Genomic DNA, 26964 nt, shown 5'->3' on the forward strand with positions numbered 1-26964 from the left:
CAATAGGAACGTCCCCCACTCCACCTCTGCACCCCCAGCTACCCAATCCCTTCCGGAGCTTCGCCAATGGGATGCGAAGGAGTCGGTGACGATTGGCGCTACTGGCCAATCCCGAGAGGGTCTCGGCCGGAAGGCCCCTGCCGGGTCTTGTCGCCGCATCCGCCATCTTTGCTGCGGAAAAGTTGTTTGCTTTGACACTAAAGTGAGCCCGGCGAAGGGGCAGCAGGGCGGCATCAACAGCCGGGACCGAAGAGAAGCCGAGCGGGCAGAAGGGACTCCCGGCGATGGCCGCCTCGGAGGGGGCGAGGGCCGGTTTTCCGCCCTCAGCCGCAATGGCCCCCCGAGAGGCCGCGCCGCGCGGCACGCTGGGAGGGGCGGGGCCGTGGGTGGGGCCCGGCACAGCCCGTGAGGCGGACGAGCGGCCCCGGCCCGGCCCGGCCCGCCGGCCCCGAGGGAGCGCCCGCTGCCGCCATGGTGAGGCCGGGGGGCGGCCGGGGAGGGGCCGCGTCAGGGCGGCGACGCTTCAGGAGCCCTCAGTGGGTGCTGTGATACTTTGTGTGCTGTGGATACTGGTAGTTACGTTCTTCTCTGTGTTTTGTTTTTTCCTCTCTAGTTCTCTTTTAATATGTTTGACCACCCCATTCCCCGGGTGTTCCAGAACCGTTTTTCAACCCAGTATCGCTGCTTCTCGGTATCCATGCTTGCCGGACCTAATGACAGGTCAGATGTGGAGAAAGGCGGGAAGAGTATGTGCATGTTTTATTTTGACTAATAAACCTGTTGGAAGAGTGTTTGTGAATAGTGTCAAGTAAAGCAGCTTTTGGCCAAGACAGCAGGAACATTGAAAACACAGTGACAAACAGGGCTGAGCATCCTGGGTGGGGCTTTGAGGAAGGGTCATCTTCCACTGCATTACTCGGTAATTAAAAATGTTTACCAGTGAGTCGGGATTTATGAGCATTAGAAAGAGACAATCTTCTTCTATAAAGTTTCTTGTTACAGTCTTGTATCTAATGCGAGCCATGGAAGTTTATGATGAAGAAGTTTCTCCCCTCACCGTGTTGTACTTTAATTGTACTATTTAATTTGTACAAAGAAAGGAATAGATTGGCCAACTTAATTTTCAGGCTGTCAGACTAATGCTATGTTGTTTTGGGTTGGTACGGGTTGAAGAGCACCTGTGAGCCCAAACAAACAAAATTAGCTTGGAGAAAATTTTTCTTTAGTATTGTAAAACCTCGTCTTCTATTTTATTTTTCCCTGATCATAATTCTGAAATCTCCACATAGCAGGGATATTTGTCATGACTGATTCTACTGAAGTCTCTGTCTATAAATGAATTTGCTTTAGAATTTGCCTTTTTTTAAAAAAGATATTTTAGAGAAAGGAAAGATAAAGTTGTGTGTTATGTACTCTCATACAGATGTACTTTTCCTAATTTTACATTCTTGTTCATTTCTGCAGTAATTATGCCACCATCGGCTTTGGATCAACTCAGTAAGTGAATACTTTATTCTGGAATAACAACATTAGAAATAGGAGCAAATGTGTAGGCAAATACCACAGTATTTTAGTTATCTATTTAAGTCTTAAGTAAATACTGTGAGAGTAATTAGTTTAAAAAATGTATTTTGAAGGTGTTTTTTTTCTGTCAGAATTAATAGGGCTCGTCTGCTTTCAAGTACAGGCATCTGAAGTGTATTTGTGTAATTTCTGCTTTTTCTGTAGTTTTGAGCAGTTGGAATAATGGTGTGAGGGGAATCCTCTCCTGTAGTCTGGCCCATTCTCTTGGTGATCTGAAGCTTCAAAAATGTGCTGGGGGCTTTTAACAAAGAAAACTTTTTTCTCCTTTCTCACCAGGCCGCCTTAATATTACTTACCCCATGCTGTTCAAGCTGACCAACAAAAACTCAGACCGAATGACACACTGTGGAGTGCTCGAGTTTGTGGCTGATGAGGGCATCTGTTACCTTCCACACTGGGTGAGTTGTGTCATGCTGGACTGTCAGAACCTGAAAAGTAGGATTAGCGAGTTGCCAAGTGTGATATTAAGGAGGTGGAATGTTTCCTGACAGTGCCTGTCTCTGCTGGTGACGTTCCTACAACAGCCTTCAGTTCTGGCTCAGGTTTCCCTCTGCAGGAGTTTAATTAAGCAAAGCTGACTGCTTTTAACCTGCACCTGACTATTCTTCCTGAAATTGAATATACACAAGAGCGAGACTTGAAAACATCAGACACATTGATAGGGCTTTGTGTGTTTGTTTCCATTCTTGCAGATGATGCAGAATTTGCTGCTGGAAGAAGGAGGCCTGGTACAAGTGGAGAGTGTGAATCTGCAAGTTGCTACTTACTCAAAATTTCAGCCACAGAGTCCAGATTTTCTTGACATCACCAATCCCAAAGCTGTGTATCCTTCCTATTCAATTATGGAATAAGGTGGAAAAATTTTTCTTCCAAATTGGAATGATCAAACAGAGCTAGCCTTTCAGATGTGGCTCATACATGTCCAGTAGTACATGGCCACTGCTGCTTCTTCTGAAAACAAAGGGGATGGAGAGCTGATGTACAGAGATGTGGTCAACTGTTGGTACAAAGTGTGGTCTGAAGAAGGAGTGTTTGCTTAAAATCCAGTGAATTTTAAGTGTCCTTTTGAAGAACTTGTACATCCTAATATTTATTAAAATCCTGTCTACAGTACTGATGACTTTAAAACCATGTTTGAGTAATTAAGGATAAGAGATCTACAGTATGGTAACTCTAAGGCTTTGATGTTTCACTGAAAACAAATATTTCATCTTAACATGCTCCAAAGACTGGAAAATGCATTGAGAAACTTTGCCTGTCTTACTACTGGGGATGTTATTGCCATCAACTACAATGAAAAGGTACAGTTGGGAGTTGTAGATGAAGTTCAGTTGTTGGATGTTGATACTAAAACAATCAACCCAGGGCTATGCAGTGATTTGGACAAGTAATCCCTCATGGCAGATTTCACAGATGGTTTTCTATTGGAAGGAAAAAGGATCAGCTAAGTCTTTTTCTGAGATGCTGTTTAAACTTTTTTTGGACTCACAAGGAAATAAATGTTTGTGCTGTTGAAGGTTTTACAAGTCAAGGGAAAGAATTTATCCTAAATTCAAAATTTGTTTTAAAAAAATGCAGATTAAAGTAAGAATTCAGCAAGGTACAGTGACAGGTTTTCTGGCTTCCAAGTTAAAGACTTTTGCTTTTAAGTTCTGTAGAGATCCTGCAGTATCTAGTCCTCAGCCTAAGGAGTACTTACTTCAGTTTCCTTCAAGGTGTCGGGAGGGAAAGGTTTAGATATGCTTTCCTTACACATAATGCAATCTTAAAATATCTATGACTGTTTCAGATCTATGAGCTTCGGGTAATGGAGACCAAACCAGATAAGGCTGTGTCCATCATAGAATGTGATATGAATGTAAGTTAAAGCTGATGGGGAAAGTCTGTCCTAACTGTGTCCTCCCAAGAGGAGAGGGCACTTGTGCAGTGATAGCTCTGCACACCCAGCCCGGCTGATGCTGCAAGAAAGGTGCAATCCATGGGGTAGGAAAGATGACTCACTTGGGAGTACTCATGTGCCTTTGGAACCCCACTGTAATCCTGATTAGCACTTCAGGTACCATCAAGTGACTGCAGTGCCTAGAATTTTATGTTTAGCTTCAGTGTGTTTTATCTGAGTTTTATTTAATAGCTTTGTCTTGACTCATATTCCTGTGATACTGTGGAGCTGTTTTACTGCTCTGTTTCCATTACATGCTAAGGTTCATTCCTAGGAGGCTTGGCCTTTTTTTAGTCTTGAGATAAAATGTTTAACAAGCAAACCTTAGTTCTTTTTAGATCAAATGTAGCGATAATAGTTAATGGAGTTTTGAGGAGTAGTAGTATAAAGCTTATGATTTAAAGAAAATATATTAATCATGGGTTTTTCCATGCTTTTGTGTAAATAGGTGGATTTTGATGCTCCTTTGGGATACAAAGAACCAGAAAGAAGTGCACAACATGAAGAGAACACAGTAGGTTAAGCTTTTGTTCTTCCAAAATGCATTCCCTAGAAGTCAGCATTGATTGTGGGGGGAGCAGTGAGTGCCAACATAGTTTTTTTTTTTTTAATTTAAACAAGTTCTTAAGGGTAAATTTTACCAACCAGAAGCTATTGCATGTGTTGCTTAGGAGACTGTTGTTTACACACTGTTGTTTTGGGAAAGGGATTGTTCTGAAGTTTAGTTTGGTCAGAAATACTTGGAACTGGTTTCATGTCATGTACATGTCAGAACAGGAAGAAAATGAACTTGTTTTTCCCCTTGCAGGATGTAGAAGCAGACCACAGTGGGTATGTGAGTGACATAGGATTTCGTGTAAGTCCCCTATTTCTGCTGGTTTCTCAGTGCTGAAAAACGGTGAGGGAAAGTTGTTCTGAACACCTGCAAAATATTAGTACCTGTTCTTAAGAGATGCTCATTATTTAACTGGCAAGTGCCTGTGAATGTTTTGTGTGATCATAGCCAGGAACAGCATGACTTGCTCTCTGCAAAGGGCAGACGGGAAGCTCAAACAGAACCCTCCCTACACCTATGAATCATCAGCTTATATGTATCAAAAAGAAGCATGCTGAATTAAATAACTAAATAAAAATTGCTGTAAGATTTTTCAGAATATAATGTCCTTGTGCAGTGTGCTTTCAAATGCCAGGAGTTAAATTAAAACTCGTTATCCACAGGCATTCTCTGGATCTGGGAACAGATTGGATGGCAAGAAGAAAGGTGTGGAGCCCAGCCCCTCACCAATTAAACCAGGAGACATCCGAAGGTATGTCAGCAAGTGAAGGGTCAGTATTTGAGCAGAGTTTTAGTTTTTTTTCCCTGCTTCTGCCATATAAACAAACTAATTTTGTCATGAGTTTGCCTGTAGGAAATAGTCTTTCTTATCCACAGGCTAGTGAAAGCATGCCTGTGGCCAGGCTTCCACAACAACCCCAGTATGTGATTATTTACTTTTGCAATCTGTGCCTACCTTCAGAAAATAATTCAGTGGTTTAACTCTGGAATTATTTAGAAATGAAAATGTGCAGTCAGTGTTGGTATTACACTGGCAGTCACAGAATAGGTCTCTCTGTGTTCAACTCAATGGTAGGTATAAAACTTATTTCATAGTATTTTTATGCTTCTTTTCCAGAGGAATTCCCAACTATGACTTCAAGATTGGTAGAATCACATTCATTAGGAATTCACGTCCACTGGTCAAGAAAGTAGAAGAGGTAAATAAAGTTGAATCCTCTCCAGTTTTGCATAGAATTAGAACTAAGATCCAAGTTTGTGGTCCCTCTCCCTTTCCCCTTGATTTTTTTACAGCATGCTAACACTAAAAAGTGGTAGTGGTTTAGAATGGTTTGAATTACACGAAGCAACTTGTTACTGATGGAAAAAGATTAGCTTGGTGTCAGTTTATTAAGCCAGTTGGCTGAAAGGTCACCAAAATGCTGCTATTTTATTTTCAGGAAGAAAGTGGTTTTTATCTAGAGTAGGATATGAAATGTCTACAGTCAGTGGCTGCTCTGATGGAGTATTCTTGCTAACAGTCATTCAGCTTTCATCACACACAAGCGGTGAGCAAAAAGGTAAAACCATTTTCCCCCTCTTTCTTTTTTTCCAGGATGAATCTGGAAGCCGGTTTATTGCCTTTTCAGGAGAAGGCCAGTCCCTGCGCAAGAAAGGAAGAAAGCCCTAAGTTGTAGTACCTTCAGCTAGTTAGGGGGAAAATAAAATAACAGTTGAAGCATCTTGGATCTTAGTAATTGCAGTTGAGAGATCATTTTGCAACACAGGAACACTTAAGGTGTTTTGGTTTCAGTTTCATATTTAGAGCTGGAGCTGTCAGACTGTCTTAATTTTCAGCTGAAAATTAAGTTCTGGGAATTTGGAAGAAGCTTTTTGTATGTGTTGTAAAGAGGGGAACGTAGATCTGTGATAAACCTGAGAAGCGAAACTAACAAGCTCTAGCTTACTAAAGGTCCGGTTCTTAGATTGCATCCTCCCCTCATCTGAGTGATGATGATCTCATGTCGCTCTGTGCTTGGTATTTTCCTCACTTTATATATATTTTGCCACAATTTCAGATCAGCTTTTTGGTGTGGTGCAAATGAAGGGTGACTTTGGTGTTTGGGATTTTAGTGCAGGGAGTCTCTTTAAGCTTAGCTTCAGGTGTTGGGTTATTAATCATTCTAAGCAAACCTCCTGTAACTGCTTTTTATATTTATAATTAATAACATGCCTTTTAATAGTTCAGATACTATAACGTAGTGTAGCAATCTCTTGGCACGTGTAGGGAGAGGAGAGACACAGCTGCACTGCCCGGTGCCGCTTTGGAACGGTGCGAATGTATCCTGTGTGTGCGAGCGTACCCGGGTGCAATCCTGCGCTCTCCCCAGAGCCCGAGTAAAAGTTCCTGGAGCCCATCTGCGTCCGTGTGTGGTGATTTGGGACAGACCGAAGGGCGGGCGCTGCCGGCCGTGCCTGCGCCTCCTCCGGCTGCTCGCGGGCTGCGCTGGTCACGTGCCGGCCGCCGCGCAGCCATTGGCTGCCGGGCACGGGGCCGGTTTGTGCCGCCGCTCGCCATTGGCCGCGGCCGCGGGTGCCGCCGTAAGCGCGGTGGCCATTGGCGGCGGCGCAGCATGGCGAGCGCGGAGGGCTCCTGGCGGGTGAGCGGGGGCGCCGGGGCCGGGATCGGGGTGGGGCGGGCGGCGGGACTCGGTTCAGCCCGGCCATGTCCGTCCGCAGCCGCCGCGGTCGTGCGAGGACTACTGGGGGGAGTGGAAGCATTGCCGCGGGCTGCGCCACGCCTTCCACCACTACTACGCGCACGGGGAGCTGCCGGATTGCGGCCGCTGGCGGGAGGACTACGAGGCCTGCCGCGCCTGGGAGAGGAACCGCGCCGCCGCCGCGCAGGTACCGGCCCCGCTCCTGGCCCCGGCCTGCCCGGGGCTCTCCGGGCCGGGGCTGCTGGGGCTGGGGAGGGTTTGGAAAAGCAGGGGCCGCCTCGGAGCGGAGGCGGGTAGGATTGTCTTACAAACCCAGCGAAGGATCCAGGGAATATTTTTAATTTCCAGGTGTAAAAGCTCTTGATTTGTGTTGCTCTGACATTTCCTTCCTAATAGGAAAAGCCGCCACGTTAGAGGGAAAAGGCATTCCCGGGGTGTCTAGAAATGCCCTGGCTACAGCCCCGCGGACCCTGGAGGACACGAGCCCTGCAGCACAGGCTGCTGTAACTCCTCCCTCCCTCCAGCCAGCACAGCTCCTGCGGGGAGGGTTCCACAGCGGTGCGAGTTTCCTTCGTAACTCAGGAGCCAGAGGCAAAATATAAATATGACTTAGTTAAAAACTTATATTCTGGCTTACTTAGATAACATTTAGCACTTCTGCTTAAGCATGATAAACTTTTATTTCTTCTTTTATCTCAAATATTCACAGCAGGAAATCAGCTCTGTATGACTGGACCATCCAACGCCATTGTGGTAATATTATTTTTCCTGTATTTCAGGAAGCTTTGTGCAAGAGTGAAAGAGCTCGAGTAATGGAAAAACAGAAATATGCTCCAGTGTGGAAGCTCAGGAAGAGCCCACCACCTGACTGGTATCTACCACTTGACCATGACAAATCAAACTAACAAAACTGTTTTCTGTGTTTGGTCAGTAACATAATACACAATTCAGAATTATGCTGGCTTTTTTTTTTTTCCCCCCCCACATCATGTTGAAGTTCTGCAACTGTAGCCCTGCCCTGCAATACTTTACCATTCATTTAAAAATACTGAAATTTTATTTAAACACAGAGTATTTTTAAAGACAGGTTTGAGGTGCTTAATTTGATTGTGGTCTTTGACTGCTGTCTTACACTTTAGGATTTCATGTCAGCAGGCACCTTCTGAGGGCCTTTGCCCTACCAGCTGGCATTAAGCACTTTTGGAACAAAGTACCCAGCCCAGGCCTGCCAGATGAGGAAGAAAAACCAGCCTGGGACTCTTCCTTGCCAGCTCAGGACAATCCCAGACACTGGCATTTAAAAGACATTTCCCAGAATCAGGATCATGGTGATTGAAGAGTTTCTCACCTGGGAGCTGCGCACCCTGAAACTGCCCCTTTGTTGAACTGTTCAAGTGGTGGTGTGTGTTGTGGCAGTATTCAAAACTACTAAAAAATAAAGGTTTAAACAAATGGAGTGAGAGACTGGTTTGTATTAGGGCAAACCCACAGAAACGTAGTTACAACAGTTACATGGCAATATAAGAAAATAAAAAAAAATGTGCTTTGCTACTATGTAACGTCATGTAGCTTTGCTAGATGTATTATTATCTGAAGAGCCATTAAAACACAGAGATACTTCATTTATTTTTTTACAGTCACATCTTGCAGTGTTGTAACCTGCAGGAAGAATTGTTTGTTCTTATTCCAATCTTTCTTCCTTCAAGTTGGCTGAGCACCTCCTGGCAACTGAAGCAGGAGCTCCTCCATCACTGCGTGTACACCTTGGTGATGTCAATGCACTTTCCTTCGGGGGGATCGTAGCCAGGAAGGGGAGGGGTGTAACTGGGTCCCTCCCTCTCGAAGGGGAAAAGGCCCTCATCCCTCCGGATTGCTGCCTCATACAGCTCCTCGGATTCCAGGCGCAATTCCTTCAGCGCCTCTTGCTGAGATTCTACGAGGGCCTTAATTGCATTCTTTTCTGCCTCATCTTGTTTCTGCTTAAACAAACACCACTTCTTCAAAAGCAAAACTCTTCTTTCAGTCTCTTCAGGAGAAAGAGTGGGAAGACTCCGCACCCTGGTGAAGAGAAGGGTAACACTGTAATAGAGAAATAGCCTGACTCCAAAGACCAAGCTAACAAAAACAAAATGCTGAAGCAAAAAATCTCACCACCAGGCAAAAAAACCCCACCAAACCCAGAGAATACACTGAATTCACTAATAATTTAGTCAGTCTGTGATGTTCTCCAGTCAGTCTAACAGGAAATGCACTGGTTTTGATTATTCTTAGCAAGAACAAGTAATATTTCCTTTCCATACTTTTGTCTTGATGGAAGTGGATAACATTTTGTACCAAGGCTGACACTATGTTGCAGTTGTGTAGAGAAAGAAATCCACTGTGAGAGCGGGTACAAGGTGAAAGACAGACCTACTGACCTGTTGCTCTCTGAGTACTTAAGTGGTGTTATAAAATCCTCTATTGGAATCAGTTCTGGGGCAGCTTTTTCCAACTTTTTAAGCTTTTTCTTCATACGCTCCTTCTGTGCTTGCTCTTTCTTCACATCCACTTTCTTTTTCTTCTTTGGTTGTGCTCTACAAGGGAAATAGTAAATGAAAGAAGATATTTTTTCCTTTAATTCAACACCAGCAGCTTTCTTTTCCATTGCTTAATCTGGTCCCTGACACTAGTTCCAGCCATTAACTTTATTCAAGTAATGTAATTTCCAGGAGCCAGTGACTTGTCTGCTGAGATTTTTCTGCAGAGAACTGCCTGGGAAAAGCAATTTTGTGCCAAACATCAGAATGACCTGAGAAAGTTCCACAAACGCTGAATTAGAATTGTTTTAACTGGCTCAGAGTGCAGCACAGCAGGTTTATCGTACAAGTGGCTTGTGTTGGAAAGGACCTTAAACCTCACGTGGTTCTATCCCCCTGCCATGGGCAGGGAAACCTTTCAGTAGACCAAGTTACTCCAAGCCCCATCCAGCCTGGCCTTGAACAAATACTCCAGTTGTTTCACATTAAAGAATACTGCAAGTGGATTTATGCGTGCTTCTAAAATTTCTGCATTTGGAGCAAAGTTCAGGCTGTAGATGTTACTTCTCCATGCAGATCTGAGATATTATTGCACACTCCACAAACACAAATTGACCCTCATTCCTGCCTGGCAGACTGAACAAACAACATTTATAGAGTGAAACAGTCCCTCTCCAACAGTACCTAAGAGCTACCTGGGTATTTTAAATCAAGCTGCATCAAAACAAAACCAGACACTGATTTGTGGCACAGACATACACATGGGCTGCCTCTGCCTTCACAACAAAGCATTTCTGGTCCAGCCAGGCTTTCACTGGTGCTGCCCAGCAGGGAATTCTGGAGCACTGCATAAATCCCAGTATTTCCAGCTGTGTTCTGTGGTTGTGCTACCCACAAGCACAAAGTGATAACTGTATCACCTCTGCACTCTCCACAGGAGGCCAACAGTTCCTAACTGCTTTGGCATATAGAGACTTAAACATATACAGTTAAAGGTTAAATTTGGACTTGGGAAAATTTGTGTTCCCCCAATGCATAAGAACACTTTTGTGTGACTCCAAGAAAGCTGCACTCACCTCACAGGGACGGATGTCCTGAACTCCAGCAATGAACTCTGCCAGTGACTCTCTCGGAGCAGGAGCCTCTGGGGCAGCCAGGAGCTGCAGGAGGAAAAGCAACACAACACATGAGGAGAAACTGACTGATGTCATTGATTCTGCACAAGAGCTATTTGTTATTCATATTTGACAGTGATGAGTTTTGAACCATTTTCGGCCATTTCATTCATGTCAGGATACATGATTGCCCAGAGATAGCCTCAGGAGCTAGGTGATCTAAGTAACTGATCCCAAATATGGACTGCTCGGTGTGAGCCCACAGATACCGGGGGGTGAAACAGATCCAGTTTTTGGATAGGTTACAGCAGTTTTATTTTTAAGCTGTGACAATGACCCCTTTGAGGAGCTGGTATGTGAGAGGTCAGACCACTGCCGTTCAGATTAGGAGAGCGATGCCGACTGTCGTATCTCGGCGGCTGTCACGGCAGGACGAACCGGCCCAGGTGCCAAGGCACCGACTTCTCCAGGTGCGGGGTCCCAGCGCGGGCCCAGCCCCCCGCAAGAGCCCGAGCGGGGACCGCGGCTGAGAGGCGCTTCCCGGGCTCCGTCCCCGCGGTCCTGGGGCAGAGCAGCCCCAGCCCTACCTGAGCCGGGCCCCGCGGAGCCCCCGCGCCGCCGCCGCCGCCCACATGGCCCCGCGCTGCGCCGAGCCCCCGCCGGCCGCGCTCCGACCCCGCGTCCCCCGTTCCGGGGCACGAACGTTCCGGCGCGCGCCCTCCACGGAGCTCCCGCCCCGCCGGCACCGGCCCGCTCCGCCCGCCAGGGGGCGCCCGCCCGCGCTGTGGGGGGGCGGCGCCTGGCGGGGGAACGGCGGGGTCGGGGCGCTGTTTCCCGCCGGGCCGGTTTGGCGGTTGCCAGGCGCCGAGTTCCGGCGGTGCCGGATCGCCGGCGGCGCCGGGCGGGGGATGCGGCGGGGCGGCGGCGGCACCGGGACATGGAGCGGCGCTGAGGCGGCTCGGGCCGGCCGGGGGCGCGGGCACTGCGGCGCCGGGCGCGGGCCCATGGTGGCCGGCGGCCGCTGAGCGCCGCGGCCGCGGAGGCAGCCCGGGCGGAGCCGCCCTGGGGTCCCGAGGGCGGAGGCCGGCGGGGGCCCCGGGCGGGGAACAATGAAGCTGCTGAAGCCGACCTGGGTCAACCACAATGGTGAGGGCCGGCCGGGCAGCAGGTGCCGCGGGCCGGCCGGGCAGCAGGTGCCGCGGTCCGGCCGGGCAGGTGCGGCGGGGGAACGGGCGTGCGGCACTCGCGGGGGGCGCGGGGCGGGCGGAGCCTTGGGCCGCTGCCGGGCGCTCCCGGGGCGGCCGCGGGTGCCGGAGCTCCGCCGCCCCGGGAGCGGCGGCTGCGGGCGGGGGCAGCGGCAGCAACAAGTCCGCACCCCCGCTGTCCCGGCGGACGGGAGCGGAGCCCGGTGTCGGGAGCTGGGCGGGTTCCCGAGGGCGGCGTGGGGAGAGCTCGTCCCCAGGACGGGGCCGTGCGGCGGCAGCCCCTGGAGCCCGGCCCGCCTGGCCGTGTGTGCGCTGGGGACAGCCGGGCACCGCCGAGCCCGGGCGCTGCAGGGAGGGCTGCGGGCTCTGAGGGAGCGCTGAGCTGCTTCCGCCGGCCGGGCACGGCCGCTGGGCCGCTTCGGGCTTGAGAAAGTGCAGAGGGATGGTTTGAATCGAGTGTGGCCTGTGCAGAGGAGAGGAGTTTTGTGCTGATCCCGAGGTCCCCTCGGGACGAGTGTCCAGGCAGGATGAGTGTGTGTTCAGTGCACTGCGCTGACCACCCGGCTCTCACATTGCTGACACAAGTGCACTGTTAAAAGTCCTCAAATGCGTTAAGCTGTGCTATCGTTCTCCATGGAGGGAAAAGTTTCTTCCAACACTACTTCCAAAGCAACTCCCCGAATTTATGTCGCATCCTGTCTGCCAGTCCTCTGGTGATGTTGAAGAGATGTGTGAGCTAAAACAGCTTAGAGCAAAGTGTCGATAATTGACAGAAGGCTCTGTACTTTCCTTGTGTGGCAAATACATGATGGCACCAGTGTTTATGTCATATTTACCCTGCTTAGGATGAATTTCCAGATTAATACCTCTACTGTTCCTGGTGAAGCAGTGAGAAGAAACCTAACACAAAGAGCTCACTTCTGTTTATGCAAGTTCTGCTCTCAGATTCTTGGGTGCAACTTTATTTCAAGTGCAAATTTTATACTCTGTCAATGTGTAAATGTCATTAGCTGGGCTCATGTAGCTGATTGGTATCTAGAATAAAACTAAGACCAGGTTATTCAAGCTGGAAAAGTATGCTTTAAGTTGAAAACCACAGGTACAACTTTACAGCTGCTTTTCTGCATGTGTTGTATTCTTTGTGTTCATGCTGCAGATTTTGATAACAACTTAAGCCTCAAGTTGCCATTCATGTGCATCTTTACTTGGCCTGCTCTCCAGGGACTCTATAGGCAGCAGATGGACTCAACCTTGTAAACAAAGGTTGTAGTGAACTGAAAAAAATGTGGAAGTGCTTTATGTGAGATGTTTTTTTACATTTCTGCTTGGTTACTCTAAACAAATGTAGCATTTACATCTTAATCTCTGGCTGCCTGTGGTCAGGCTGTCCTGTGCCTCTGTGTATCTTCAGTGGGAGCACAGGAGCAGCTGAATAAAAACTTTCAGCCTAAGTCCTTGGAGATCACAGAGATTAGATCTGTAACTTGGTGTGGGTATGTATTTGAAATCTGTAGCAATTTAGGACACATCCGACCATCTGCAGCAATTTAGAACACAGGCTTCAGCCAAGCAGGGCTTCATTTATAGAGCCCTGTGATAATGGATAATGCACTGCACAGGGCCTTGATAGTCCTGAATTTTACTCCCATTTCTGCCGCTGACCTCTTGGGATGAGTTTGACCAAGGCACTTCGTCATAATTTTTCCACCTGCAAAATAGACATTTACCAGCAGCTCCATTTGTGAGGGCTGCAAAGGTGTGCAGGACTGTGTGACAATCACACATTCCTGTCCTAGGGGCAGGGAGTGCAGGATAAAATCCGGTGAGTTTAGTCAGCCTCCTCTAACGTACCTGGGTTCCGGATCCTCCAGGCATTGCTGCATGTGAGGAGTCTCCATCACTCCTAATGGGGCTCCCTCATGGCTCTGAAACTTCTCCAGAAACAGGGTGAAGAGAATTTACACTGTGTGTGCTGGAGACTCTGTGATAATTCTTATTCCTTGGATTTCTGCACAGGCACACGGGGCTGCCTCACTGTTCTCATTTGTGAGTGAGTCCTGATAGCAGGGCTGGCTCTTCTACACACCAGATCCAGCTGCTGTCATTTCAGCCTTTTCCTCTTCCCACTCAGTTTTGGGAGTTTTGTTTTACTGAATGGACTAGAATGATGCTTCCAGGCATACATTCTCCAGGAGATAATAGGCACTAGAAGTGAGTGTTGTAGCCAGGAAATCCAGCACACCTGGGAATTGTGTGCTGCACAGCCGAGGTGCCGCGCCACTTAGGGTAAAAGCAGTTCAGCATATTTCTCTCCAAGTTTTTGCAATGGAGTTCTTAATGTCACTTTTTCTGAGTGCTTATTGGAATTATTTCTTGCTCAGATGCATTTTCTATAAGCTTTTCATGCACTTAATGTGGGTTTATTAGATTTTACATTTAATTCTCATTATTGTTGTATTCTTCTCTTCCATGTGCCTTTAACTTAGAGCAAGGAAGAATATTCAAAAGTGCAGTCTAATGGTGGGGGCAGGAACAGATGACTGTAAGATACAAGTGGTGTGATTGGCTTCTCCTTCTCAGTCTTGCATTCAGTACCTCTGTAGACATGCATCATGCATCCAGCAGCTGCCTGTACATACTCATCACTCAGGGTTTTGAGAGCCCAGGTGCTTGAAGACAACTCATGCAGGCACTGATCCCTGTGGGAAAGGAAGTCCCTTGCTGTTCCAAGAAACCCTTGCAAGCCCCAAGGTGCTGCTCATGTATAACAGCTTGTGGAAACTGGAGCCTGCTGTTGTTTAAATATAGGCATGGAGTTTATCTCTCCAAGCTGTAATGGTGGAATGTAAATATTTGAATTGATTTGTGAGTCACATTGACTCTTATATATTAGGTGGGCTGGAAGCAAATTGAATAGAAATTCATTCATTTTGAGGTAGAAATTCACCTAAAACTGTTTTTACATTTCATTGACTATTGTATAAAGTTAAATAACAAACAAAAATTTAGAATAGCTTTTATTCTTCACTGGTGCACTTTTTTTTAGAAGACAGTACCTTCTCCTTGGGTTATCTTACTTAGGTCTTTTTGTTCCAAGCTTGTTTCAGTATCAGTATTTCTTTCAGTACATAATGTATATTTGGGTTCTTTAAACAAATAAGCCCACAGGACATCTGGTATATCATAAGGTGTTCTGTATTTAATGAACCTGGTTTGCCTCCTCTTGCAATGTGATTCTGGGAGCTTCAATAATTTAAGCTTATCTTTTTTTAGAAATTATTTCAAGAGGTCAGAATGTCTTAAAACACATTGTGTTAGATTTTAGTGTTGCTGTTTAATCACAGTTTGTTTTGGTTCATTTTTACTGTTGGGAAACTCAACACATCTCCAATTAGAAACATGGGAAAGCTTCAGTCGCTTTGAAGCAGGAACCTTGTGCCTTTTGGTGTGTTTCAGAGGAACTAACAACACAATCTGATAAAGACATGAACCCGGGGAAGAAGGTGATTGCTTTCAAATAATGGCTCCTTCTTCATTATTTTGAGAAATTGGAGGAAGTGAAGAAAATCCCAGTATCTGTGCTCAATTTGTAAACCCCAAATAGTATGGAACAAGTCTCATAGCTTTAGCCTGTTACAGTTATCCAGCACTGTAGATGGCATTCTCTTGATTGTGGTACCCTGGAGGAAAGAGCACCCTGGCAATGACTTTGTCGTGCTGAATTTCTGTCCTGTGACAGAATTCTTCATCTGCTCCTTTTGGAGGTTTTTTTTGTTGTTCTTTTTTTTTTTTTTAATTAGTAATTGGACATTGAGTGCTGGGCAGATCATTGTGTATCATTAGTTACCTGTGGAATAAGATCCCTTCCTGGATCACAGTTGAGCCATGTAGGAAACATGTCCAGCACTTCATTTATTACTGCTGCCTTTCCTGAGTGCAAAGTTCATACCCTCTTTAAACTTCACAGATAAAATAATGCCCTGTGACCTGGCAACTTTAACTGAGGTCTCAGTTTTTAGGATTATAACCATTTATGAAAATCTGCTCAGTGCTTATTTGATTGAACTCCAAATTTATGGTAGGAAAAACTTAAAAATAAAATTTTATCCTGCAATATAAATTTATGTAGAGTTTATGTTTGAACACATGGCTTTCAATGCCAGTTCCCATTCATGTCACAAAACAGAGGAGAACTGAAAGTGGCTTGGAGTGACCAGAATGATCAGAAAGGTGTGAGACACCCTTTGTACAAAGAACAAACGAGTAGAGTAAGGATTATTTAGGCAAGGAGTGGGATCATTGGGCTGGGAATGTGATGAACACAGTTGTGAGTGGTGGAAAAGGGGTCAGTGTTGAGTGATTTTCGTTCACTGCCCTTCTGTACAAGGATTAATTGCATTAAAGTAACAAATAGCTGGTGCAGATCCCTGGAGTAGGAGGTTTCTCACAGAGTTTGTGGCTGAACCGTGGATCTCTTTGTGTAGGGGATGTTGAAGGTAATTATGGATCTGAGAAATGGCTGCTTGAATTTATAGAAGAAAGTCCATTGAGGCCCCTGATTCAAGAAGTCAGAACTGTAGTTTCTTTGGAGTTGGAAGATTATTTTAGGAAGAAACATTGTGTGCTTACCATTGTACAGATCCCTAGGGACTTATCTAGAGCTGGTTTCTGAACACAGGCTACTGGGCTTGGTGTGATTTTCCTTGGTGTGGCTAATTTTAAGCTTTTATGATGAATTTGTAGCTAAGTTACCTCTGGCTCTCTAAGCAAAGTAATTTGCTGAGTTTTTTCAACCCCATATGTGGATCTGTGAAACATCTTTGCCCAGGAGAAGGGAAAGAGCTGATGTTACTGCTCCTGTAGAATTGTGCTCTTAATGCAGAAATTGGAGAGACTGTGGTAGTTCATAACATGTAGTAAAGGAAAATTATATCATGTCAGTAATTTTTGCAAAACAGTGGGTGCAGTGACAACTTTTTGGAATGTGCAGCATATCTGGTTTGCCTGAATAGTAATGGTAGAGGTGGCTAAATTCTTTCTGATTTGCTGGGAAAGTTTTCTCTTGGTGTGAATGATACGGAGGCAAAATGAGCCAGGTTCTTAGAATGCAAAGGTCTTTGATAGCTGGCTTCCTATGCTTCCCAACACATCTAATGGCAAATACCAGAGTGTATGAGCTCTTCTTGCCCAAGACTTGATGCAGCTTGAAAAGGTCACCTCTTCCATCTCTAAGGTCTCCAGAGTGGCCTTTTCAGTAAGTTTCAGTGGGCTCAACTATTTCAAATGATGCACTGGTTTAATTTAAGGGAAATTCCACATTTTGGAAAGGGAAAAGTAAATGTTTGTTTCTTGTTTGTGCTTCTCTAAATATTCGGCTTAACCCTGAATGTTGCATTTGAGTTAACAGAATAAAAGCGAGACTCAGGCACAACAAGCTGAAGTAAAACCACAGCTCATGTGTGCTATGTGGTCTGAAGGACTTGGGAGGAATGTAAGTTGAGTGCCATCTTTCTGTGCTTAAGGTCTTTGCTTGGCTGCCTGTAAAAATGTTAAGGGAAATCACATGTCACAGTTGCAATATAAATCCAAATAAAACAAACCTTAAAACAAATCAACATAAAGGATACAAAAGTCAAAACGGAGCTGAATGTGTATCCCTCAAATAGTAAGAAATAGTATTTGGATGAGGATTTTATTAGGAGTTTAGTGTCAAGGTTTCAGTTGCTACAGTTAGACATAAAATGTGCTGTTAGATAAGATCTCCAGGTTTTATCATTTATGTCTTAACATCTCATGAAGATACAGCACAAGACTGACACTCATGGGAAGTTTATCAAGCAGTCTTGGTGTGTGGGTACTGGTACTTCTGAATGTTTGATAAATTGCCTTATTTTATAGTGGCATATATGTGATCTTGCTTGCAGAGGCATTCCAGTTTGAAGGGATTGGAAGTGCTGCCAGAAATTCTTTGGATGTGGAAATCGCATGCATGTTCTTTCAAATAATCCTTAGTGGTAGCTCTTTGAGCATCTCTGAAAGGCAGGAAACTTGCTGCTCCCCTCTTCCTTTTCCTCTGCAAAGGTTAAAACAACTGTGAACATAGAGAGAGTGAATATGAGCCAGTGGTTGGAGCAGAACAGGTTGGAAGTGAGGGCTTTCTGGTTTCCAAAGCTGTTCCCCAGCTGTGGTATTTGTTACAGAGTTTACATTCTAGTAAAATTATTAGCTTTCTTCTGAAAGATGTAGCATATGGAGAATTGAAGGATTTAAGAGTAATGTTGTTGTTGGTTAGTCCTCCTCTTTCTATATGGAAGCCATAAAATCAAAATTAGTTTTTGGGTAGAAGAGTTTCATTAAGAGAATTGAAATTTGAGATAGATAATTGTGTGATCAACAGATCCAGCTTGAAACTGAGAAAGATTTTTAAAAAACAGAAGCCGAAAGACTTGCTTCAGGTCATCAGCTAATAAATGTAGAAACCTTGAAGAAATTCCGTACTCAAATACCGTTTTGCCTTGTTGGCACTTGCTTTGTGGTATTACTTTGCTTTGAGGTATTTGGCATATCCTGCTGGATTAAGTGTCCCTGGTTATCGCTGCTTTTTGTGGCATGATAACTTCATATAACATCATATAGGCTTTTAATAGGCTGCCATTTCTGTCAGCAAGCTGCTCTCAGCTCTTGTAGTCAGCTGCAATTCTTACAACTCAAGCCTTTAGAAGAAGAAAGTCACTTGCCAGCCAGAAGAGTTGTGGTGGTTCTGGCATTACTGCATTCCCTTGAATATAAAACAATTCAGTATGTTGCTACTTGTTCTCTAATTCCAGGAAAGCCAATATTTTCAGTGGACATTCACCCAGATGGGACCAAGTTTGCAACAGGAGGACAAGGTAAGTCTGTGTACTGATAGAAGACAGAATTTTGGGTAATGATAATAATAATAATAATCTTGTTCCTTCACAGGACTTGAATTGGTTTGACCCTTTTAAAAAGACATCACTTTTATCTCTAAGAAACAGATAATTATGTAAGCTATTTAATGTATTGAGAAGTGCTGCTGCTCCTGCAGAAGCCAGAGTTACATGTTCTGACATCTTCATCCCCTTGGACAGCATTGAGATAGTAGCTGCTATCAGTGATTGAGTTGTGGCCATATGGGCCAAATTTCCTTTGAATTTGAAGAGGAACTGGATGTGCAGTTGAGCTTTTTCAGTTGCTAAATAGTAAAACTATTGGGACAGAAAAATCCAATTATATAAATAGAATAGCTTAAGAAATATATGCAAAAATATAATTTGGTTCACAATAGTGAATAATTTTATGTTGGCTACAGTAATTGCAATTTAGTATTTGAATATGTATATTTTCTCTTTAGAAATACTATTTTATTACAAGGTTGTCCTTACTGTTGGTATCAGTTATGTACAGTATGACTTTTGTACAAGGCTATATATATTTATTTTTAATAGCTTCAAAAATAAAGCACTTCTGAATTGGTCTAATTATATCAATTCTGATTATATGAAATCTGATTACATCTGTAATCAGATGTTTCCAAAGTCCCCAGTGCAGTAATGCCTACATTTTCACATCTGTTCTGAAACTGAGATTATTTTGAAAAGCTGTTTTGCTTGTATTTAAAAGGGGGTGCTTTTTGGTCTCTTACAGGTCAGGATTCTGGCAAAGTTGTGATCTGGAATATGGCTCCAGTCCTGAAGGAGGAAGATGAAAAGAATGAAAATATCCCCAAGATGCTTTGTCAGATGGACAATCACTTAGGTAACAAAGTTGGTTGGTTGGGTTTTTTCATTACTCACTATTGGTAGTTTGCCAAAGCTTAAGACTTACATGTCTGTAATTGCAAAAATCAATAAAACACAGCAGAGTGGTCTCATACTTTGGCTGTATACTTTTCAAGATATTCAGCAGAAAATGTTAAAATGTGAGGAAATGTGAAGAGGACTATAGATACCTTTGGAAATCTTCCCCCATAAGCTTTTTTCAGTTGTGGCCATAAAGCACTTGATAATGCACATTCTGAGAAACTGGGGAGCTCTGAAGGAAAGGACAGGAGAAGAAGTGTAAAAAATACATCATCTGCAGTATACTGGTTATAGTTACAAATTATTACATTTATTACATTATAAATCACCGCATTTGGAATTAGTAGGGTCACCTGACAAGCTGTCCCTTCTTTTCTTCAAAATATACCTTTCCTTCTTTGCCCTCTTAATCCCTCTTTATTTACCAGAATAAGTTTCCTTCATTAGAGGAACATTAATCTTTTTTCCTTCAAGCCTCTTTTGGTGAAGCTTTTTTAGATAAGGAATAGGTTTTTTTAAGTAAGAAATTCCTCAACTGCTACTGAAAGATAAGTACCAATTCATTTATCTAAAGCAGACAGAGTAACTGCTTTGAGTGGAAAAAGCCCACTTAAATCCTAAATGTCTCCTGTCAAGTTTTGCTTATTTGTATTATAAATCCTGTCTGCAGTCCAGAACCACTTATTCACATATTTCATCTTGCAAACTTTCTTTTCTACTTTTCAGCTTGTGTGAACTGTGTGCGATGGTCAAACAATGGAGTTTACTTGGCTTCGGGGGGAGATGACAAGTTGATTATGGTGTGGAAACGAGCTGCGTAAGCATGTTTCTTCCTTGAGCTTCCCATTTCATTTCAAGTCGGTTACTCTGTGACATCTCAGTGCTTCCTCCCTGTGCTGGCCTTTGGTAAGCTCAGTGCTCCACCTGGTGTGTAAAGAGCTGAAAGCTGGGACACCAAAGCGCTGGTGTTGGAGATGTGGCCTGCTGTCCTTTGGGCTGGAGGGTGTCTGCCTGGGCAGTCTCTCTCCTCTGGAGGAGCTGAGACATTTTCTTCTGTCCTTGAAGAAAGCTTTCTGGTGAGATTTGAAAAGTCACCTTAAATGTTACCATTTAAGGCTATCTACAGAAATTCTACATTTTACTGAAACTGATTTTTTTATAACTGGAATTGTTCTCTCCAAAAAATGTGCTTTTTTTCCCTTCTGTATTGTAGGAATAACTGACTATAAAATAGAAGTGTACTGTGCAGCTGGTTTTCCTCAAAAAATGTGAGGAGCTTGTGGTGGTTCTTTTTCTAACTGTTCCTATTTTAATTAGGTACATTGGACCTAGCACTGTGTTTGGTTCTAGTAGCAAACTTACTAATGTTGAGCAGTGGAGGTGTGTGTCCATTCTCAGGAGCCATTCAGGGGGTAAGTTTAAAGGCATTGTATGAACATAATTTGCATGTATTTTGAAAAAAATTGCTTTTCAGCATCGTGTTTTCTTGTTTGAAATATATATATTTGGTGACAAGTCAGTAATTAATTTTAAGAGCAACAGTGAAAATTTAAAAAAATATCATTTTTAATGAAATGCAATTTTCAGATGAGTAACTTCTGGCAAGTGTGGTATATAGGACAAAAAAAAAAATAAGAAACTTATATTTTGCTATTTTCTAGCTTAGAGATGAACCCGAATAAAGGAAGCTGAACTGTATCTTTACTTAAATGTTCACACTAGCAGTGAATAATCTGATTGGCAAAAGACCATGGTTTTGTAAACCAAAGAATATCAATGTTTATTTAGAAGAAAAATATCTAAAGAGCAATGCAAAAGTTGAATAAATAAATAATTTCAAATGCATTTTGCATCTGCTGACATGAGCTGTGATTAAAATGAGGATGGAAATCACTTTGATCACTCCACATGTGTTGGAGCAAAGTGTGTGCATTGTAATAGCTTCTGTTCCTTTTTCATTCAGAACAAGTTCTTTGTGCAGGCATTAGTACTTCCTACAATCACCAATCATTGCATTCTTTCCCTTTTGTTTTTTTTTTTTTTCATTGACCCCCATTTTGAGCATTGAAAGTTGGGGAGTCTCACTTCCAATGAGTGTTGCTTTCTTTGACTTTAGTGAGGTGACAATCATTTCTCAGTGACAGAAAAATATTGCTACAGAGAACACAAGTTCTTTGTAAGAAGACTTTTTGATTTTCTGATTACCATCAATCTCTTAAGTGGAAACTTCCTTTTCCCAAACAGATGTGATGGATGTAGCATGGTCTCCACATGATGCCTGGCTGGCGTCCTGTAGTGTTGATAACACTGTTGTCATCTGGAATGCTGTCAAATTCCCAGGTGAGATCTCTAAAGATGTGCCAGCATGTAAAGCTCTGTGACAAAGTCTTCTGTCCTTGGGTGTATTTCACTGACTCTTCAAATCTCTAGGAGAGCACAGGTTGTCTGTCTTTTGAGGTGCCACACCTGATGCTCAAACCTGGCAGGTCAGTCCTTCTTCCAGGTTTGGAAGGCAGTGAACAGGGGATTCCACAGTGCTGCAGACAGCTGCATTCAGGTTATGCTGCTGATTTTTACATGAAAATCGTGATTGCATGTGTTTATTTACATGCCATTTATTTTAAGATGGCTTTCAATGCTGATACCAGAGGTTTTAGACTTTGAAGCTAATTGTGCACCCTCTCAACCTCTCCTCCCACAGGCTGATAAGCAAGAGTGTGACTGAAAGTAGGTTACCAGGTCTGCCACCTTGGTGTGTCTGTTGAGTCACAGCTTTGACTTGGTTCACACTTGCTGCACAAAGCTGGATTACTTGTGATAATCTTTGGGTGTGGAGGAAAGTTTAACTGAAATTCCAGTTCAAGTGCTGCTTTCCACAGTATCAAAGTGCTACTCTGAAGTGCTGGCACTCTGCTGTTCTTCCTGCTCTGACCTGTCTTCTAAAGAGCCTTGCACCTCTTATTCTGGCTGGAATTCTCCTTACCACTTTTTTATATCAGTTTTTTCTTAAGTACAGGTGCCAATTTGGTTGATATGTTGTTTCTACACTATAGGAGGTCATACTTAATACGGTGTTTCAAAAAGATGTAAATTTTCTCGTAATTACTTACTCTCTATTCTCAATTTTTGTGTGCACAGAAATTCTTGCCACTTTGAAAGGGCATTCTGGCTTGGTGAAAGGGCTGACTTGGGATCCTGTTGGAAAATACATTGCCTCTCAGGCTGACGATCGAAGTTTAAAGGTGTGGCGGACCATGGACTGGCAGCTGGAAACCAGCATCACAAAACCTTTTGATGAGGTACTTCAGAATGTGTGACTGTTCAAAGTGAATTCCCTTAGAATGAATGAAAACTAGAAAAATAACTCTGATTGTACACAAACATGATTTAATTGAACAGTGCTGAATCAAATGAAGCTCTCAGATAGCAGCTTCAGAAGAGGGAAAAAAATAATTACTTTCTCATAAAAATATGATTGACTAGAGACTCTTTCTGCCATTTGTTGTTGTGGATGTCGAAGTTTTTCATGGGTTATGTAGACAAGTAAACTTCTGGAAATATCGTAGTTATTCTAGGGAAGTTGGCACTCTGTTCACAATAGTCTGACATTCTTCCCTATGCATCTTCTGTTGGCCACTGTCAGAAATGAGGTAAGTACATTCAAGGAGGGATCTTTGGTCTGGCATCATAGGGCTGTTAGGTGATGACTTTGATGAAGAGATAAAGTTTCTGGGGACAGAAACTGGTGCTTGGTAAGTGGAGTATTCTGCAGTGATCTGAGGGAGTTGTGCTTAGTGCAATTGCTCTTTGTAAAAGACCTTATCTGCTTCAATTCATGTGGGAGCTGGCATGGCAAGCTGGATGTCTCATTGTTAGTGGTTGCTGTGTTGCATCCGTGTTACTAACTGGGACTGTGATAAATACTGAGGAAACAGTATCCAAAAACATGTAACATTTGTGTTTCCTTTGAAAAAGTTCTCTGAGTTCCTTTCCCCCTTTTCATAGGGTTTCTTAAGTTACATTGTATCACCTGTGTAAACATGGCCAAGTGCTGAGAGTTGTATGTGAGGTCATTGTTTTATATTCACAGGAAACTTACTTTGTAATCATATTCCCTGAATCTGAAATATAAATAGTTTGTATTATAACCCCTTTGTTTGCCAAACACTTTTAAAGCTCTGGTATGTTGGGTTTTTTTTGGCAGTGTGGAGGGACGACTCATGTGTTGCGCCTTAGCTGGTCACCTGATGGTCACTATCTTGTTTCTGCTCATGCCATGAATAATTCTGGACCCACTGCTCAGATCATTGAGAGGGATGGATGGAAAACCAACATGGATTTTGTAGGGCATCGGAAGGCAGTTACAGTAGTGGTGAGTGAGTGATAGTAATTTATCCCTGAAGTTAAAACTTGTATGTGTTTTTTGATAATTTTATGTATAAATTGGAGAAGAGGTGAAGATTGGTGTCAAGATTAGTAAAGCAAATGAATGGTGGCGATTAAGAAATGTCAACTTTACATGTTGGAAGCAATCAGGTCGCTCTTGTGGTAAGAGAAGTGGCTCTAGATGAACAAGACAAGGGGGAATACAGGAGCATGTTAGGAATGTCAAATATCAGCTTTGCTGGCTGTTCAGTGACTTGATTAAAATGATTTAGGTTTCTAGTGGGCTTCTGATCCCTAGTAAAATTAATATTGTTTGCCTTTCCTGTGAAGGCATTCAGAAAGCCCCTTAAGAAAGCCTCTGCAGCTTTTGTCAGTGTTCTTACAGAGTCTGGTTCAGGACTTTATTTCTATAAAATGTTGCTTTTTCACTCTAAAGTGGAAAATTTGCTTTGAAAGCAGATTTCCTGCTAAAATGTAATTACTGTGATAAAATTTGGTTATCTCATTTGTTCAGAAATTCAATCCAAAAATCTTCAAAAAGAAACAAAAGAATGGGAGCTCCACCAAGTCAAGTTGTCCCTACTGCTGTTGTGCTGTCGGTAGCAAGGATCGATCTCTTTCTGTTTGGGTAAGCGGTTTCTTTGCTGCCTTTGAGCTACTGTGTGCATATAATAACTTGGGAGTTTAGCACAAAGGTCATGTGTACAGCATTAGGTCTTGTATTTAGTTTCATGTTTAGGGTTTGTCTCTGTTACAGGTTTAGTTGGGGAGGAAGGAAGTGGATTGGCATTAGTTAATTTCTGTAAAGGCAAGAGCAGTTAGAGGCCAGTGGCAGAGTGTGCCCTGATAAGGGGGAGCAGCTGTTAGGGGATAAAACATTTTACCACAGTTCATAAATGCAACATTATTTTCTGCCTTTTACTCATCTTCTGCCTTTGTAAATGAAAGGGATATGGAAGTGAATGAGCTTTTTAGGTATTCTTTCAAGTTTTTGAGATCTAGTTCAGGTTTTACTTCAAAATTTACACTAAAATTTTTATTCTGCCTAAAAGAAGAGTAACTATTTTTACATTTTTAAATGCAAAAAACATGTGCTTAAAGCTTTGTGATGAGAACTTGTGCCAGAGCACACAAATTGCTAACTGCAGTCTACTATTTATAGATTCCAGTGTGATATTTATCCATCAATCTCTGGATGCTTAACTAAATCTGTTTCTGGTAATGGCTACCAGTGCATACCCATATCAAAGTATCACTCAGTATATTTTACTTTCTATTTATATTATGAAGATTTCATTAGGAGTGGCTGTTGAGGTGACAGAAGGTAGTACAGAGATGCAAAGTTATAGGTTATCTTTGCCCTGAGGAGCTTAATAAACATATATAGAGCACAGACCTATGGAAGCATAAATAACTACTGGAGATGACAGTGACACTGCATCTGTGAACCTGTGAGCGTAAAACTTCCTTGACCATATCAACCTCTGCTTCATTTCAGTTGTACTATACACTAGAGATATGAAGCCTATTGGTTTGACATTAAAGAGCTTAGAATGTCTAATTTAGAGCAGGTTATTGGAGTTTTCATATTCAGTTCTTTATTGCTATCATATTCAGTTCTTTATTGCTAAGCTGATTCTTAAGTGCAGAGGAATCCTCTTTAAGAGTAATTGTGAGTCCAGTTCTCTTTGCTCTTGATAGGTTTCACTTTCTCAGACAAGTAGTCTGAGTGAGGACATGGAAACCTAATCTGTTTTCTGTCTTCTTGTGCTGGCAGTTTGCAGCATCCTTATCTCAGTACAGCTTAGAATAGAAGCTGTCTTTTGCATCTGTGGAATTGCTTTTGGAGCGGCAGAGGGTGTTTTTTGACTGTGGTGTAAAGGCAAAGTTGATTAAGAAACTCAGAAAGGAGAGTTGAATCTCAGCTGTTCTTCTCCAGAGCTTTTCTATCCCAGCAGTGGAACAGGTGACTTGGTGCTTCAGATGCACCACCAGGCATGCAGCTGTTTCCTGGCCAGATCTTGTTTGGTGCATATTGTGAGGCTTTGGGAGAATGTTAATGTGGTACTGTCTGTGGCGGTGTAGAACTCCTACATTTCTGAGTGTTGTTTCTTGTTTTCTTAAGCTTACATGTCTGAAGCGACCTTTGGTTGTCATACATGAGCTGTTTGACAAGTCAATCATGGACATCTCCTGGTAAGTTGATTTCTGCTGTTTGTTGTGGAAGCCAAAGCATTGTTATCCACTTTAGGTGTACTTATTAGCTGGAAATGTCTTAAATGCCTGTCGCTGCTGCATCTTTGGTAGCAATATGAGCAACTAGCACGTGGTCACTTGAGATTATTAACTGAACAAATGGTAATGTATTTAGAACAAGACACAGTAAAATAGCTGTGGAATGAGTTCCTACTTGTTATGATTCTCTGACACAGGTTGTCTTAATTCTATTGCTTCCTCACTTCTGAAATTCTCCCTTAATAATTACAATGTCTTGGTGGGTTTATACTGTGAATTTTAAAGTTTACAATTGTGTAACTTCCTAGTTTCTATGTGTCATGTGGATTTTGCCATGAAGCTCATTGACCTGCAATAAAAAGTTTTCAAAACCGAAACATTTTTCTTTCATTAACAGATTAAGACTAGAAAGCCAGCAAGTGGAATATTTCATGAGAAGTACTTCTATTGTTATAGTACAATAGCTTTGAATAGTTTAATTTTCCTGTAGTGTTTTTTTATTTCTCCATCTGCAATTTGCACATTTTTCGTGGCATGAAGTCATTGGGCCTAATAGCTGGTTAACATTTTGCAGTTTCTGAGGAAATGGTTTTGTGGGATATTTGAGAGACAAAGGATCATCAGGCAGCTTGATATTTTGTATCCTGTTTACAAATTGATGGCTAAAATGTCAGTAATATGGAGTGTTCCCAGAAACGTGCTCCATTCTGAAAGCAGATGGAGTAAATTCTCAGAAACCTGACACTATTATTGTTATATTGTTATATCTGTATTATTTCTGTTTTAGAATTTTAGACTTGGATCCATCAACATAATATCTGCGAATGATTGTTTTCATGGAACAATTGCTTGGATCCAGAGGTCAATAGGAGCTCAGCAATTTTCTCTGCTAAGCAAACAGAAAAC

General features: G+C 43.1%; 4 protein-coding genes across 10 annotated transcripts in view; 3 read left to right on the forward strand and 1 right to left on the reverse strand.

Moving 5' to 3' along the window:
• The first annotated feature begins 338 nt into the window (after positions 1–338).
• UFD1 (ubiquitin recognition factor in ER associated degradation 1) lies at positions 339–6475 on the forward strand. The gene is made up of 12 exons (XM_058851689.1): positions 339–474; positions 614–746; positions 1465–1497; positions 1861–1982; positions 2277–2407; positions 2813–2885; positions 3374–3442; positions 3972–4037; positions 4332–4379; positions 4742–4830; positions 5197–5278; positions 5674–6475. The coding sequence occupies exons 1-12, from the start codon at positions 472–474 to the stop codon at positions 5746–5748; spliced, it is 924 nt and encodes a 307-aa protein (XP_058707672.1). The 5' UTR covers positions 339–471; the 3' UTR covers positions 5749–6475.
• Positions 6476–6567: 92 nt separating this feature from the next.
• On the forward strand, positions 6568–8234 carry C16H22orf39 (chromosome 16 C22orf39 homolog). Of its 3 annotated transcripts, none has more exons than XM_058851697.1 (4): positions 6568–6718; positions 6798–6965; positions 7558–7649; positions 7931–8234. In XM_058851697.1, the coding sequence occupies exons 1-4, from the start codon at positions 6692–6694 to the stop codon at positions 8112–8114; spliced, it is 471 nt and encodes a 156-aa protein (XP_058707680.1). In that variant the 5' UTR covers positions 6568–6691; the 3' UTR covers positions 8115–8234. The 3 variants fall into 3 exon arrangements, with proteins under 3 accessions (XP_058707680.1, XP_058707681.1, XP_058707682.1); XM_058851698.1 differs by having other exon boundaries at positions 7918–8116; XM_058851699.1 differs by lacking the exon at positions 7931–8234 and having other exon boundaries at positions 7558–7734.
• Positions 8235–8379: 145 nt separating this feature from the next.
• Positions 8380–11415, reverse strand: MRPL40 (mitochondrial ribosomal protein L40). Its single transcript, XM_058851688.1, has 4 exons — positions 10997–11415; positions 10371–10454; positions 9196–9351; positions 8380–8836 (listed from the first exon to the last, which is right to left on the reverse strand). The coding sequence occupies exons 1-4, from the start codon at positions 11413–11415 to the stop codon at positions 8527–8529; spliced, it is 969 nt and encodes a 322-aa protein (XP_058707671.1). The 3' UTR covers positions 8380–8526.
• A 2-nt stretch (positions 11416–11417) lies between these two features.
• Positions 11418–26964, forward strand: part of LOC131585460 (protein HIRA) — a 32083-nt gene continuing 16536 nt past the window's right edge. For 2 of the 5 annotated variants that reach the window (XM_058851675.1, XM_058851676.1), the window contains exons 1-10: positions 11418–11555; positions 18442–18504; positions 19283–19393; positions 20164–20254; positions 20755–20849; positions 21682–21777; positions 22576–22736; positions 23642–23809; positions 24338–24451; positions 25949–26019. In XM_058851675.1, coding sequence (XP_058707658.1) covers positions 11519–11555; positions 18442–18504; positions 19283–19393; positions 20164–20254; positions 20755–20849; positions 21682–21777; positions 22576–22736; positions 23642–23809; positions 24338–24451; positions 25949–26019 — 1007 coding nt within the window. In that variant the 5' untranslated portion in view covers positions 11418–11518. The other 3 variants (XM_058851673.1, XM_058851674.1, XM_058851678.1) reach the window with 2 other exon arrangements.

The sequence above is a fragment of the Poecile atricapillus genome, chromosome 16, assembly GCF_030490865.1.
Source record: "Poecile atricapillus isolate bPoeAtr1 chromosome 16, bPoeAtr1.hap1, whole genome shotgun sequence".
Taxonomy (NCBI): Eukaryota; Metazoa; Chordata; class Aves; order Passeriformes; family Paridae; genus Poecile; species Poecile atricapillus.

Bases quoted from the DNA above. Each gene is read 5' to 3' on its own strand.
- C16H22orf39 (XM_058851697.1), top strand. From the start codon at position 6,692: ATGGCGAGCGCGGAGGGCTCCTGGCGG. The intron at 6,966-7,557 runs GTACCGGCCCCG...CCTGTATTTCAG, and splicing joins ACCGCGCCGCCGCCGCGCAG to GAAGCTTTGTGCAAGAGTGA. The intron at 7,650-7,930 runs GTATCTACCACT...ATTTCATGTCAG, and splicing joins AAGAGCCCACCACCTGACTG to CAGGCACCTTCTGAGGGCCT.
- UFD1 (XM_058851689.1), top strand. The intron at 2,408-2,812 runs GTATCCTTCCTA...CATGCTCCAAAG, and splicing joins ATCACCAATCCCAAAGCTGT to ACTGGAAAATGCATTGAGAA. The intron at 2,886-3,373 runs GTACAGTTGGGA...TGACTGTTTCAG, and splicing joins CCATCAACTACAATGAAAAG to ATCTATGAGCTTCGGGTAAT.
- MRPL40 (XM_058851688.1), bottom strand. From the start codon at position 11,415: ATGGGCCCGCGCCCGGCGCCGCAGTGCCCGCGCCCCCGGCCGGCCCGA. The intron at 10,455-10,996 runs GTAGGGCTGGGG...TTCCTCCTGCAG, and splicing joins CTCCGCGGGGCCCGGCTCAG to CTCCTGGCTGCCCCAGAGGC. The intron at 8,837-9,195 runs GTCAGTAGGTCT...TCTCTTCACCAG, and splicing joins AAGTACTCAGAGAGCAACAG to GGTGCGGAGTCTTCCCACTC.